Raw genomic sequence first — 15,496 nt, 5'->3', positions numbered from 1 at the left:
TTCATTCTTTGTTCCCTTAACATAGTAACTTTTGCTAAGAATAGACAGATCAACTCTTACAATATATTCTAGGGCTGGGGAGACAGCTCAGCTGCTAAAGCACTTCCAAGTACAAAGATGACTTGAGCGTCTTCTGTCCCCAAACCCTGCTGTGGTAGCACGAATTTTTAAATCCAGTGCTTGGGAAGTTCACATAGGCAGATCCCTGGTTCTCTGGTCAGCCAGCTTCACATTTGGTGAAGATAGCCTCAGGCTACTACACATTTATGCACATGAAAGCATGCATACCCCATGTGCCCACAACATGGTTCCATTCATATCCCTTCTCCCTACAAAGAGCTAACATGCAGACTTGAACAGTAGCTACCTCTTGCCCCAGTGCCACATCAGTTGCAGTAAAAACTGTACCAGAAGCCCTGAAAGAAAAAAGAATAGAATTAAGTTACACCATTTACACTATTCAAACACTTCAGGCTTTGAACAACTGAAAAAAGATTTAACATCTTAGACTCATCACTTTTAAAACAAAAAGAGGGGAAAAACAAAGATGCAATCCTAATGGCCAAAACTTACACACAAAATATTTCAGACCTATAAAAATGTAAGAAACAAAGAGAGGCCTGGGCAGTGGTGGCACACTCCTTTAAGCCCAGCACTCGGGAGACAGAGGCAAGTGTATCTCTGTGAGTTCGAGACCAGCCTGGTCTACAAGAGCTAGTTCCAGGACAGCCTCCAAAGCCACAGAGGAAACCCTGTCTCGAAAAACAAAACAAAAAACAAAACAAAACAAAACAAACAAAAAAACAAAAAGAAAGAAGGAGAGCAAGGAAGGAAAGAAGGGAGGAGGGAGGGAGGGAGGGAGGGAGGGAGGGAAACAGCACACAAATCTACTTCTATGCTTAAGAAACAAAGTGGAAGGGCATGGTGGCCCACACCTTTAATGCCAGCATGTAGGCGGCAGAGAGGCAGATCTCTGTGAATTTGAGGCTAGTCTAGTCTACATAGTGAGTTCCAAGACAGCCAGAGCAAGGTAGAGAGACCCTGTCACACAAAACCTAAAACCAACCAACCAACCAACCAACCAACCAACCAACCAACCAACCAACCAACCAACCAAAAAACACACCAAAAAAAGAAAAACAACAAACAACAGCTCCCCTAAACGAAGAAGAAAGCCAGGGTATACATGTCTATGAGACCCCTACTCAGGAGTTTAAGGCATGAGGGTGATGCTTGCTCAATACTAGTTTGGACTTCAGAGAGTTTGTCTCAAGAAGCAAAACTCAAACCAAACAACAAAATCAAACAATGAACTATGACAAAACTTGAAGGCTGCCTCTCTACCCTTTGTGACAGGACCTTCTGGCTATGTTCCAAATGTATTCTGGATTGATATGTGCCTCCCTTAAACATTTCTCTAAACTTTTTTTTTTTTTTTTTGGGGGGGGGAGGAGTTTCTCTGTGGCTTTGGAGGCTGTCCTGGAACTAGCTCTTGTAGATCATTTCTCTAAACTTCTAATCACAAAATACATATTTCTCAAGAAAATATATTTGACTTCATTTTTAAATTTCACAAATTTTGTTTCATGAATTTCTTTGCAATTTGAACACTGGATTTTTGATTGTCATTCATATGCATAAGCATTATTCTTGTTCATTCATCATTATCTATTATACAAGAATACAAAAGTAAAAAAGGCTGGAGATGTAGCTTAGTGGTAGAGCCCTTGCCAGGCAGGCAGAAGGCTCTAGATCGTTAGCACTGAAAACAAAGGGTGACTTTCAATTTCGTTGTTGTTGTTGTTATTAAAATCAGTGCTAAATTAAGATTGGAAGAGGAGGGGGTTGGAGAGATGGCTCCGTGGTTGAGAGTACTGGCGGATCTTCCAGAGGACCCTGGTCAATCCCCAGCACCACATGGCAGCTCAAAAACTGTCTGTAACTCCAGTTCCAGGGGATCTGACACCCTCACACAGACATGTATGCAGGCAAAACACCAATGCACATTAAAAAAAAAAAAAAAAAAAAAAAAAAAAAGATTAAAAGAGGAAAAAGAACACAAAAACCCCAATACTTGATTTAAAGATTTTTAACTGTCAATAGCCTGCAATAAATACTTTGTCTTTAAAATACATTATATGTGTGATTTTTCTACCTATCTGATCCCTCACCACCTATGGGAAATGGCATATAGTGACACAGACCTTAAGTTCTAACACCAGGGAAGCCAAGGATGGAGGAACACTAAGACTTGGATTATATAGTGACTGTGGGGCTAGCCTGGGCTACATAAGGAAACCTTGTTGAAGATGATGATGATGACATGGAGGAAGTGAAGGGGAGAACAGTCAGGGAAAGACAGATAATGTAAAGCTACCATTAATCAGTGCATCATTATTTTATTTTTTTTGTTTTTGGGTTTTGGGTTTTTTCAAGACAGTTTCTCTGTGGCTTTGGAGGCTATCCAGGAACTAGCTCTCGTAGAGCAGGCTGGTCTCAAACTCACAGAGATCTACCTGCCTCTGCCTCCTGAGTGCTGGGATTAAAGGCACGTGCCACCACTGCCTGGCCATTACTCTGATTTTTTGAGACAGGGTCTTACTATGGCCCAGGCTAGCCTACAATTTGTAGCAATCCTGCCCCAGCACCTCAAGTGATAGGGTCACAAATGTGTATCATTATACCCAACTCAGAAGTATAGTTTTGCTTTAATAGTCTCTACATTCAACTGTGTTATGTATTACACAATCTCCTAAGGTACCGTAACTCAGAATAGTTAATGTGCTAGGTGTCAGAGGGAAGACTGTATACCAAGGAATACTCAGTATGACATCAATAGACTCAAACTTACCCTTGTCCAATTTTTTCATATCTTGTGTATTTTTTCTTAGGGTCACCTATGCTCACAATAGTTCCTATTTTAAACAAACAAAAATTATAAGTCAATCAAGCAAATAAATGCAAATAAAATTTGATAATTATTCCTTTTAATAGTCTGCACTGATTATAAAAGTGCTTTTCTACACACCAAATCTCAAAAATAATTTGCTTAAACAATCAACACAAAAGAAAAATAAGCAGGGGCTGGAAAAATGTCTCAACAGTTAAAATCACAGGACCTGGGTTCACTTCCCAGCACCTTCATAGTGGCTTACATCCATCCACCCATAACTCCAGCTCCAGAGGATCCAACATCCACTTCTGATCTCTGCTGGCACCAGGCATGCACATGGTGCATATATATCCATATAGGCAAAATACTTAATAGACGTAAAATTTTACAGTTGAAAAGAAATTACAAAAAATAAAATAAATAAAAGGTGGTGGCACACTTTTCCATGGAGCTAGACTTTTTTTTTCTTTTTTGGCTTTTTGAGACAGGGTTTCTCTGTGTAGCTCTGGTTGTCCTTGAACTCAGAGACCTGACTGACTGCCTCTGCCTCCTGAGTGCTGGGATTAAAGGTGTGTGCAATCATTGCCTGGCTCCATTTCCCATCTTTTGAAAAAAAACTTCAATATATTAAAAAATAAATATTAAATTTAGGAATTTGGAAAAAATCTTAATCAAAACTCATCTTTACAATTAAATCAAAAAAGGAAAAAATGACTCAGCATTATCAGTTGCTCAAGGTAAGACATGAACATATCAAGCAAAGTTATAATCTACCTAAGTACTCTACCTCAAACCAACAACTTAACTCCAAGCTATAAAACAAAGTCATGACAAACAGTAAGATACTGAAAAAAGAACTGTAGCAAAAGAGGGTACGAGATGATCAAGAGGTCAGGACTAAATGGTGCCAACCACGGTTCTGGTTTATTGATTAAAAGTAGCAGCTTTCCTAAGACAAGGAACATTGTGTATTTCTACAAAAATGCCAGAGTAAAAGCAGGTTCATACGTGAAAGTACTGAGGGATAAAAGCAATAGCCAGAGCACACGCACAATTTAAACACGATCTTTCCTTGACCCCTAGGTCATTGCTCTTTGAAGCTGCTGTAGATTTGTCAGCAGCTATCATTGTTACCTTTTAATGCTTGACCTAAGCCAACAATGGTGGATTAAAAGGAAAGAAAAAGAACCCACCTCCTACATACTTTATGATGACACAAAATACAGAAGGTCATGTTCTTTAGGGACATTTTTTACCCTCCCCCAGAGAGGGTTTCTCTGTGTGTAGCCCTGGCTGTCCTGGAACTCGCTCTGTAGAGCCAGCTGGCATTGAACTCACAGAGATGCTCCTGCCTCTGCCTTGCAGGTGCTGGGATTAAAGGTGTGCACCCCCATTGCCCGGCTTTTACATCTGTTTTTGTTTAGTGTGTATGTGTATGTGTGGAGGTCAGAAAACTTTGGGAGTTGGTTCTCTCTTTCCTCCATGTGGACCCTAGGGATTGAACTCAGGACACTAGGTGTGGTGGCAAGTGCCCTTTCCCACTGAACCATCTTGCCAGCCCATAAGGAACTTATTTTTTTTTTTGGGGGGGGGGGTTCGAAACAGGGTTTCTCTGTGTAGCTTTGGAGCCTATCCTGGCACTCGCTCTGGGGACCAGGCTGCCCTTGAACTCACAGAGATCCTCCTGCCTCTGCCTCCCAAGTGATGGGATTAAAGGCGTGCGCCACCAACGCCCGGCCTATAAGGAACATTTTTATAGGTTTGTATTGAGAAGTTATATTCAAGCCCCTGTGATAGAGTTTCAAACAATGTCCTTTAGATGTGGCTGGCAGGGACCAAGGGTTTTTGCACACACTCAGCAAGTGTTTCTCACTGGGCAACAACTATCTCCAGCTCTGTTCCAAATGTTTTTAAGAAAATAAAGTATAGACTGCATACTTAATTTCTCCATAATCTCTTCATCTGTCATCTTGGCTTTCTTTTTCTGTTTGTCTGAAGACTTGGCACCACCGTCAACATTAGAATCACCAGCTGGAGCAGGAATAGGGTCGATGACAGACCGTGTGTAAATCTGAAAAGATATAGCTCATTGTTGAGACTTGAGAAAAAACCATTTTCAGATAGTCTTAGTAGCAGAAAATGTATTCTTTGATTTTTTTAAAAAACCAAACTAAGTTATCTTTCCCACTGTTTTGAAGAATGGGACAGTATACTCACACAAGAAACACAGGCATAGTGGTGCCTGTTTGTAAGTCTAGCACTCAGGAGGCAAGTAAGAGGACACCCCAGGCTACAATAAGACCCTGTTACAAATACTCCACCTCCCCAAAACATGTAACCAGGAAAATAATGTATAATGTATTTTTTTTGACACAGCATGTATGTATTTTGAAAATATCTAGCAAAATAGGTCTATGAAACTCCTTCCAGTGTGACTACATCTAAAGTACTGAGAACAATGTAATGAAAAGAAGCACATGCTACTTCTCCAAAGGTCCCACATGGCTGCTCATAACCATCTGAAACTCAGGTCCAAGGATCTGATGTCCTTTTCTGACCTCCATAGGCAACAAGTACAATGTGCTGCACAAATATACACCTAGGCAAAACATCCACACACATAAAGTAAAAATAAATTAAAAAAAAAAAAAAGCATACCTGCAGCCAGGCACAGGGCACACACTTATACTTGGGTGCCTGAGAAGCAGATGCAGGAGGATCAGGAATTCCAGGCCAGCCTCAGCTACATAGCGAGACTGAAGCCAGCCTAGACCACACGAGACCCTGGCTCACAACAAAAACAAAATGAACCCACAACAAAAACAAAATGAACCCAACACAGCTTAGAAACAGAAAAGAGTAATAATGCTGATGTTGAGATAACTATAACCACCTCCCTCTGTAAGATTTACATAAATTCAACAGTGATCATATTCTTTCAAACAGCCAGTCCTAAGTCATAAAGAAAACACAGTCTTCCACCACTGCATCAGTTTCAGTTCTGTTGCTGAGTGGAGCAAGAACCCTGGGGCAGCCTTCCATTCCATCACAGCGGGAAGGGCAGTACTGGAGCCCGTTCTTACTGCCTGGCTCTACTTAAGGCCCTTACTCTTAAAATTCTCTTAATGGTAAGTAATTTCATTCTTAAACACCTCTTGAATAAACATAGCCTTTGAAAGCAAGGTAAAATACATAATTCAGAAAACAGCAATGATCTAGTTTTAGATATAATAGTTATCTATATTGAGAAAGCTAAAAAAATAGATCCTCTTTAGAGTAAGAGAGAAACAAGGAAGAAAAACCCAGTAAATTAAGTTTCTTAACTTTTAAAGAAGCTGTAATTTTCTTTTTTGTCTGCTTTTACAGATAGGGTCTAGGTCTTCGTACGTAGCTCTAGTTGGTCTGGGACTCACTAAATTGTGGCCTCTTAACTCAAAAGAGAGATACACCTACTATGCTCGATTAAAGATGGACACCACCATGCTTACTCAAGACCTTACTTTTCAGGCCAGGCAGTAGTGTTGCACACCTTTAATCCAAGTACTCAGGAGGCAGAGGCAGGCGACCTCTGAGTTCAAGACCAGCCTGGTCTACAGAGCAAGTGCCAGGACAGCCTCCAAAAGTCACAGAGAAACCCTGTCTCGAAAAACAAAAACAAACAAACAAACAAAAAAAGAAACATTTAGGGGTTGAGAGATGGCTCAGAGGTTAAGAGCACTGACTGCTCTTCCAAAGGTCCTGAGTTCAATTCCCAGCAACCATGTAGTGGCTCACAACTATCTATAATGAGATCTGGTGCCCTCTTTTGGTCTGCAGGCAACGTGTAGGCAGAACACACTGTTTACACAATAAATAAATAAATCTTTTTTTTTTTTTTTTTTTTTTGAGACAGGGTTTCTCTGTGGCTTTGGAGTCTGTCCTGGAACTAGCCCTTGTAGACCAGGCTGGTCTTGAACTCACAGAGATCCACCTGCCTCTGCCTCCCTAGTGCTGGGATTAAAGGCGTGCGCCAACCCCCGGCTAAATAAATAAATCTTAAAAAAAAAAAAAAAGACTTTACTTTTCTAAGTCATTATTATTCATTTTAATTTACTTATTGTGTGCATGTGTGTGCACACCCACCATACTGTGCATGAGATAGTCAGAGGATAAGTTGGAGGAGTTAGGTCTCTTCCTCTACCATGTGGGTCTGGGGGATTGAATGCAAGCTGTCAGGCTTGGTGGAAAGCACCTGCTCAGCCATTTCATCAGCACCAAAAAGTAGGCTTTGATAAACAACCAAGTTTCTGCATACTGCAGTATTTTAAGTTCGAGGGCCTTTAAACATTTCACTCACTGATTTTGTATGGTCTGGCCGAGGGGCAATGACAGGAGGAGCAGCATCTTCATCATCATCGTCTTCCTCTGTCACTACTGCTGACGTTTCTGATCCCTTAGTATTCAGCTGCACTCATCATGGGAGCAAAAAAGGAGGACAAGCCAGAAAAATTAAAAGGTTAAAATGTAAATTTATTTCTTCAACAGCTCATTTAAAAACAACTGAACTCCACTGGTTCTGATATAACCAATTAAAAAGTAAATGAATATGTACGGCAAGTATCATTTTTAGTGGGGAGGAGGTTCTGCTAAGGACTGAACCCAGGCCTGTGTATGGTGTAATAGCTTTACTACTGAGCTACATCCATAGCTCCTAGGTAAGCAATCCATTTCACTGGACCAAAGCAAAGGCCCTCTGGACGATGTAAAAAAACCTCATTTTGAGGCATTTAAAAGATCTAGGTACAACAGTTAATAAAGCAAGAAAAGGAGCTGACATGTGTGAACTATTTAGAATGTGCCTCAGTTTACCATACCCAGAAAGGTACTGGAAGGAGGTTTGGGGAAAAGAGAATATGCAAACCAGTTCACCATATTCACGTTCAATATGGCAACACTGGAGAAGTAGCTAAATTGCTCTGGAAGTTATTATTAAGTTTATTGCTTTAAAGTGCCCATAAAATTCTATTTACTTAACGTGACTTTTTCAATTAATCAAGTAGGTAACTTAAGAAAAAAACAGCAACTATGTAGCTGTTTGTCTGAAGGCTAATTTTATTTTACTTTTGGTTTTTTGAGACATGGTCTTGCTAGTCACCCAGACCTTCAAAATTCACAGTGAGTTCACTACCTTGGCCTCTTGAGTAATGCAGTTAGAGGCATGGGCTATCACATCTGTTTTTATATCTTAGCAAGCAAAAGAAAAAGATTTGTTTTAGGTAACCTTAGAACAGAAACTATAATGAATAATTAACTTACTGCTGGTGTTCCAGAAGGGAAGCCATCTTTCTCTAAATGTAAAACAGAAAAGATATTGTTAATTTGAAAGAGAAAATTGGGATATAGCCAAAAAAAGGGGGTAGAGGGCACAGGTAAAGTCTTGATATGTAGCCCTGACTGGCCTGGTGTTTGCTTTTCTTTCCTTTACCCCCACGCCCAATTTTGATTTTATTTATTTTGTCTATACCAGTGTTTTGCCTTCATGCATTTATGTACACCACATGTGTCTGGTATCCCCAGGGGTGAGAAGGCAGCATTGGATCTCTTGAAACTGGAGTTAGGAATGGTTTTGAACCACCATGTGGGTGCTGGGAACTGAACCCAGGCCCTTTGCAAGAGCAGCCAATGCTCTTAACAGCTGAGTCATCTCTCCACCCCCTAGCCTAGATTTCTTGGCAATCCTCCTGCCTCAGGCTCCTGAGCGCTAGGATTAGAGGCAAGTACCACAGCACCCAGCAAGTGAGTAAGGGTTCCTGAACTGGTATCATTTTAAATGGCAACACCAGTATCCAAATGATATTTGTATGTGACCAAGCTAAAAAACTCTCAAATCTGTGAAATCCTGTAAATTTATTATAAGTCATTGGGGGCATTTAAAACTCAGATTCACCATTAAAAAGTGACAGCTGATAAACCACTGTTTGGTTTAATATATTTCCATAGATTGTTGGGCAGAAAAACAACACCACCAGCATTTACACAAGTGAATTTACTCTTATGTATATTAAAACTTAATAAAATTAAATTTTAATTAAACTACCTTGTTAATCTGTATTTATTAATTAAAGCAAAATTTATTGTTTATATTAGATACCTTTCCAGGAAATTGCCCACCAAGAAATGTAAAGCTATCATTCAAGCAATGCCAAAACTTAGTATGTTTCTTCTTTTCTTTTAAAATGTCTACAGATTTTAATACATTTATATTAAATAGAAAAAAATCTTAACATTTTCTGGTCCAATATAGTTTTTAGAATAAATATAGACTGATATTATATTTATCCTGCCCTTTTGGTTTTTCGAGACAGGGTTTCTCTGTGTAGCTTTGGAATCTATCCTGACACTTGCTCTGTAGACCAGGCTGGCCTTGAACTCACAGAGATCTGCCTGCCTCTGTTGGGATTAAAGGCATGCACCAACACCACCTGGCTAAAGTTCCTTTTTTTAAAAAAAAGGACTTATTTTTTAAATTTTATGTATATGAATGTTTTACCTGTGTTTATGTATGCACACCACAGGTGTGCCTGGTGCCTGCAGAAGCCAGATGAGGAAGATATCTGATCCCTGGAACTGGAGTTCCAGATGGTCAGATGGCTATGAGATGCCAAGTGGGTACCAGGAACAATATAACCTGGGTCCACTAAGAACAAGTGCTATTAATCACTGAGCCATCTTTCTAGTCCAGAAAGTTTCTTTTTTGTTGTTGTTGTTTTTTGTTTGTCAAGACAGGGTTTCTCTGTTTAATAGTCCTGGCTGTCCTGGAACTCACTCTGTAGCCCCGAGATCCACCTGCCTCTCCCTCCCGAGTACTGGGATTAAAGGTATGTACCCCCCACCCCAGGCAAGTTTCAATTTTTTAATAGAAAAGCTTTTTTTCCCCCCTGAGACAGTGTCTTACTATGTGTATCTTTGGCTGGTGTGGAGGTCACTCTGAAGACCAGAGTGGCCTTGAACTCACAGAGATAGGCCTGTCTCGGTCTCCTGTGTGATGGGAGATAGATTCAGGGTGTTTTCCAGCACACCCAGCTGAGTAGAAAAGTATTTTTCATTTCTAAGTCTGCCATTTATTTACATTAAATAATCATCTCCATTTTATCCCACTAACAACCATCTCTAGCATGAGCTTGTCTATTCAGACCCTTTGCCTTCTGGCAGTCATTTAAAAACATCAAAAAGGAAAAGATTAAAAGAACAGATCCAAAATATGCACCACCTCCATTTCTGGCACAACGATGTGGTTAATATGACCTCCAGACACCCTGTTCATGACTTCATCACTCTCTAAACTTCCAGACACCCTGTTCATGACTTCATCACTCTCTAAAGGCAGAATTATGCAGGAGAGGAGGGACAACGGCTGTCCTTCCATCTTTCATTTTCCCAGAAGGAATCTTTTTATCCAGCAGGGCGCTGGCACTTTCCATTCAATCCAGCTCTCACCACTGTCCGGATCTTACCAGGAGGAGTGAAGCTCAGGTACTTCTGCTTCACAGTGTTAGAGTCATAGAACTTCAAGACATCCAGCACAGCCTGAGGGTTCTTCTTCTGCTCTAGTTTGGTAATGTTGGAGGTCTGCAACAGCCTCGCCCACTGTTCTGGCATGCCCTAACAAGAAGAAATTCGTAAGTCAGTTATGATTTGAGTTGCTCAAATAAAGAACATTTTCATAGACCAATGACAACCAACCAATACACACAAGTTTTAGGTTTGGCTAAAAAAGTTTTTCTAAAAAAATGTATTATTATTATTATTGGTTTATGTATGAATGTTTTGCCCACATATATGCCTATCTGTACAGCATATGTCATGGATGGTTTTGAGCTGCGATGTGGGTGCTAGGAATTAAACCCAGGTCCTCTGTAAGAACAAGTGCTCTTAACTATTGAGACATCTCTACAGCCCCTATTTATTTAGTTTTCAAACAAAGTTTTAACTATATAGCTCAGCCTGGCCTGGAAACGCACAATACTTCCTCAGGTGCTTTAGTATTGGGATGACAAAAAGCATACAATTTTTTGTTTGTTTTTTTTCAAGACAGGGTTTCTCTGTGTAACCCTGGCTGTGGTTGGATAGCTCTGTAGACCAGGCTGGCCTCGAATTCAGAGATCAGCCTACCTCTGCCTCTTAAGTGCTGGTATTCTTTTGTCCTGCTAAAAGTATAGTTTTTTTGTTTGTTTGTTTGTTTTAAGGTCTAAGTGGTCAAAGGACAGGCTCTAGTGTGGTTCTCAGGTGTCTTTCAACTTTTGTTTGAGACAGGGTCTACAACTGACGTAAAATGTTACAAGTAGGCTGGGAGTGCAGGACCACAGCACAACATCTGGCTTTTTATTTGAGTTTTAGGGATCTGAATTCAGGTCTTTTCATGCACGCAAGGCAAGCATTTTGCTAATCGAGTCATTACCCTACCCCTAAAAGTCCATTTCTCTGTATCTGTTTATTTGTAATTGGTAGGTTCAGCTCTCTAGAGAAAAAGATCAACCAATTACTAATTTCTTTAGTGGTTATTTTATGTATACGAACATTTTGCCTATATGTATAATAGTTCTTAGCCACCTCTCCCAATTAGCCCCAATTGCTAATTTTTTAAAGATTCATTCATTCATTCACTCATTCATTCATTCATTTTTATTTTTCAAAACAAGGTTTCTCTGTGTAACCCTGGCTGTCCTGGAACTCTCTCTATAGACCAGGCTGGCCTCGAACTCACAGAGATCACCCTGCCTCTACCTCCTGAGTGCTGGATTAAAGTTGTGTACCACCACCTCCCAGCCAAGATTTATTTATAATGTATACAATTATTCTGCCTCCATATATGCCTGCACATCAGAAGAGGGCACCAGATCTCATTATAGATGGTTGTGAGTCATCCTGTGGTTGCTGGGAATTGAACTCAGGACCTTTGGAAGAGCAGCCAGTGCTCTTAACCTCTGAGCCATCTCTCCAGCCCCAATTACTAATATTTTTATGACAAGCAAAAAACAGAAATGAAAACTAATGCCAGCCAATGGTAGTCAGCATGTAACCCCACACACTCTCAGGAGGATTCAGTTTCCAGGTTTTATTGGGAGCAAATCGAGAATTTGCTTTAAACGAACGAGAATAAAAGAATCACATGGGATAGAAAAGTTCAACACCAATCCTGTTAGCCTATAGCTGTCATACAGCACATGGAAGGCAGTGCAGATAGGAGGACTGAGTTCAGGACCAGTCTCAACAAAATGAGTTCACAGGAGGCCAGCCTGGACTACATAAAAATTCTGTCTCAAAAAACCACAGAGGAAAAACTGATTTCAAACCTAATACTAACAACCCTTTTTGGTTTCTTGAGTATACATGTACATTTGCAGAGGTCAGAGGATCATCTCAGACATCACTGTCTTCTACCTTAAGACAAGGTCTCTTGTGTTTACTACTTACATCGCCCTGTGAGCCTTCAAAGATTCTCTTGTCTCCCATCACACAATAGGACTACAATTACTTCATCTGATTGTTCCCATTCTGGAGATTTAAACTTGGGTCCTCACACTTGTAGTGTTTCTCTTCACTGATCGATCCCCACATCCCTTCAGCACTGTTTTACTATCATAAACAAACCTCAATTAGGTAAACTTACAGTGAACTCTCCAGTAACAGCATCAAAGCCAACATGGATGGTGTGTTCAAAATCAGATGGAGGAGAAATCTCTGGCCGCTCTTTTTCTTTCTTTTTACTTCCTAGAAGGCATAGGGGTGGGGAGAGAAAACAACCTCTTTAAACAAGGCTTATTACGGCATTTATTACATGTCTGTATTTTTCCTGAAACTGATTAGAAATGAAGTTATTGCAGAAGAATCTTCTGCTGGGAACAGTGGCTGATAGGAAACTGTACACACAACATGTGACCTGCTGGAGGGTGCCTCCAAAGACATTTTACAGAGGACACTTGAGCAAACCGAATTCTTCCTATTTTCCTTCCCTCCTCCTCCAACTTGTTTTTCTGGGACAGGGATCTCATTCTCCAGCCTGCACTGGCCTCAAATTCATGGTAATTCTTCTGTATTAGGCTATGGATATTACCATTGATTGCATGAGCCACCACACCTGGCTTACACTTTCTTCTTCTTCTTTTTTTTTTGATGCAAACTGCACGAGGCTTTATTGTTGTTTAACGAGCTAACCCCATGTTAGCTCAGGTACACTTTCATTTTTATAACAGTTTGTAAATTGCCCAACTTTCCTATGGTTACACTGCAAAAAAAATTTTTTTTGCAACATTCTTACAGCATCAGTAAATTCTTTGCAAATTCAAACACACCAATTTCTCCTCCCCCCAGTTCTCCTCCTTTAATCTGTAGCTCCTAAAACCATGGATCTATTTCTGGATGCTCTGCTCTCTTGAAATCATCTATCATTATGCCAATCCTGTCTACCTTGATTACTGTCATCTTTACACAAACATTGAAAGTACAGTCTAAGCCCCCCCACCCCAGCTTTTTTTTTTTAAACTTTTTTCAAATCAGCTGAGATTATTTCAGGTCCTCTACAATACTATACGAAATTAAGAATATTTTAAATTTCTACAAGAATCACTTTAGACTTTATTGACACCTTGCCTTCTGATCCAGGACCAACAGCAAATCTCTATTAATTAGGTCTTTGACTTCTCTCAGCAATGATTGCTAGTACCGGGAGAGAGAAAACACCACTCCTTTCATCACACTTCTGCACAGGAGTACTTACTAATTTTTGATGCTACTAAAAATGGCAGTTTTGGGGTTGGGGATGTAGCTCAGAGGTAGCTTGCTTACCTAGCATGCTTGCAGCCTGGGCCAGCCCCACCAGAAAATACAACATTAATTCTTCAGGACTCATCTTATATCCAGAAACTCTTTTCTAATATATAATATATATATATATATATATATATATATATATATATATATATATTGTGTGTGTGTGGCATTGGTGTGATAGTGTCAGATCCCCCGGAACTAGAATTACAGTTGTGAGCTGCCATGTGGGAACTTGGAATTGAACCTGGGTCCTCTGGAAGAACAGCCAGTGCTCTTAACCTCTGAGCCATCTCTCCAGCCCCCTCTACTTACTTTTTAAAACTTTTGAGGGTATCACAGGATATTCTATAAAGTAATACGCTGTGGTAAACTAAGGAAAAGTGTGCATGTTCTTTTTAAATCTGAATTATTTATTTATTTACTTACTTGTTTACTATTTAACCTTATTGAACTGGCTAGTCCCTAGTTACAACATGGTTCAATAAAGGTGTTAATAGGAATTTTTGTGTTTTACTGATCCAGGGAGTGAAAAACAGCCACTGTTTTTTATTATATTTTTGGTTTTTGGTTTTTTGAGACAGGGTTTCTCTGTGTAGCCTTGGCTATCCTGGAATTCTGAATTTATTACCAGTTGTATACAATTTCAAGAAAATTGAATATGAGTAATGTTTCCCAACACATTTAATGAGTTACCAGGATACCCAAACCAAAAACATTACAAAAGAGAGAGAGAGAGAGAGAGAGAGAGAGAGAGAGAGAGAGAGAGAGAGAGAGAGCTATACATTGCTTGAACATAGATGGACAGTCTTGGCAAAGTTTTAACAGTGGTTAAGTAATCTAACAGTGTATTAAAAAGGCAATAGATTAGGGCCAAATAGAGTTTGTTTTAGGACTGTAAGGCAAGCTAAACATTTGAAGATTGGAGTAATTTAGGATAAGCCATATGATCATTTAAGTGGATGTAGAAAAGACATTTGACATAATCCAATTTTCATTTCTAATGTAAGTGTTGAACAAACTTGAAATTGAAGGAAATATACTAAATTTGATAAGGACTTGTTAGAAACACTGACGCCTTTAATCCCAGCATTCGTGAGGCAGAGGCAGGTGGATTTCTGTGAGTTCAAGGCCAGCCTGGTCAACAACATGAGTTCCAGAACAGCCATGGCTACACAGAGAAACCCTGTCTTGAAAAATAAAAAGAAACTAAATTTTCATAACTTGAATTTATCAGTACATACTTGTACACTACGTTACCTTGTGTCTTCTCAGTGGAGACAGAACCTGGACCTCGTATGTTCTACCCTGACTTTCACCTCCAACCCCAGAAAACCTTTGATTCATATAAAAACTTTACATAAAAGTAGATTTCCGGGGCTGGTGAGATGGCTCAGAGGTTAAGAGCACTGACTGCTCTTCCAGAGGTCCTGAGTTCAATTCCCAGCAACCACATGGTGGCTCACAACCATCTGTAATGATATCTTGGGCCCTCTTCTGGTATGCAGATATACTTGGAAGCAGAATGTTGTATACATAATAAATAAATAAAATCTTTAAAACAAAAAAAAAAGAAGTAGATTTCCTAGAGGCTGTATTTTCAGTTGCTTTATTGATCATTTTTGCAACTGTTTGAATCAAGTTTTATTATTCTCTTCCCTCTCCTGAGTTATGTTTACCTGTTTAAATAGTATAATCCAATAAATTTTAGTATATTCAGAATTCCATAAACACTATTACCATGTAACTAGCATATTTTTGTCATTCCCTAAAGAAACCTTGTATCCATTAGCAATT

At 39.7% G+C, this 15,496-nt stretch overlaps 1 protein-coding gene across 2 annotated transcripts in view; it reads right to left on the bottom strand.

The window, feature by feature from the left end:
- The window catches only part of Pak2 (p21 (RAC1) activated kinase 2), a 64,845-nt gene that overhangs the window by 18,901 nt on the left and 30,448 nt on the right, over positions 1-15,496 (bottom strand). For both annotated transcript variants that reach the window (XM_027412865.2, XM_027412866.2), the window contains exons 3-9: positions 12,543-12,643; positions 10,387-10,534; positions 8,189-8,220; positions 7,230-7,337; positions 4,832-4,964; positions 2,852-2,915; positions 368-416 (exon numbers count right to left, since the gene is read on the bottom strand). In XM_027412865.2, the coding sequence (XP_027268666.1) occupies positions 368-416; positions 2,852-2,915; positions 4,832-4,964; positions 7,230-7,337; positions 8,189-8,220; positions 10,387-10,534; positions 12,543-12,643 (635 nt within the window). The remainder of the gene's footprint in view (positions 1-367; positions 417-2,851; positions 2,916-4,831; positions 4,965-7,229; positions 7,338-8,188; positions 8,221-10,386; positions 10,535-12,542; positions 12,644-15,496) is intronic.

Source organism: Cricetulus griseus, chromosome 4, assembly GCF_003668045.3.
Source record: "Cricetulus griseus strain 17A/GY chromosome 4, alternate assembly CriGri-PICRH-1.0, whole genome shotgun sequence".
In the NCBI taxonomy this organism is placed as follows: Eukaryota; Metazoa; Chordata; class Mammalia; order Rodentia; family Cricetidae; genus Cricetulus; species Cricetulus griseus.
The sequence above is the reverse complement of the archived record's forward strand: the minus strand, read 5'-3'. Positions and strand labels throughout refer to the sequence as shown.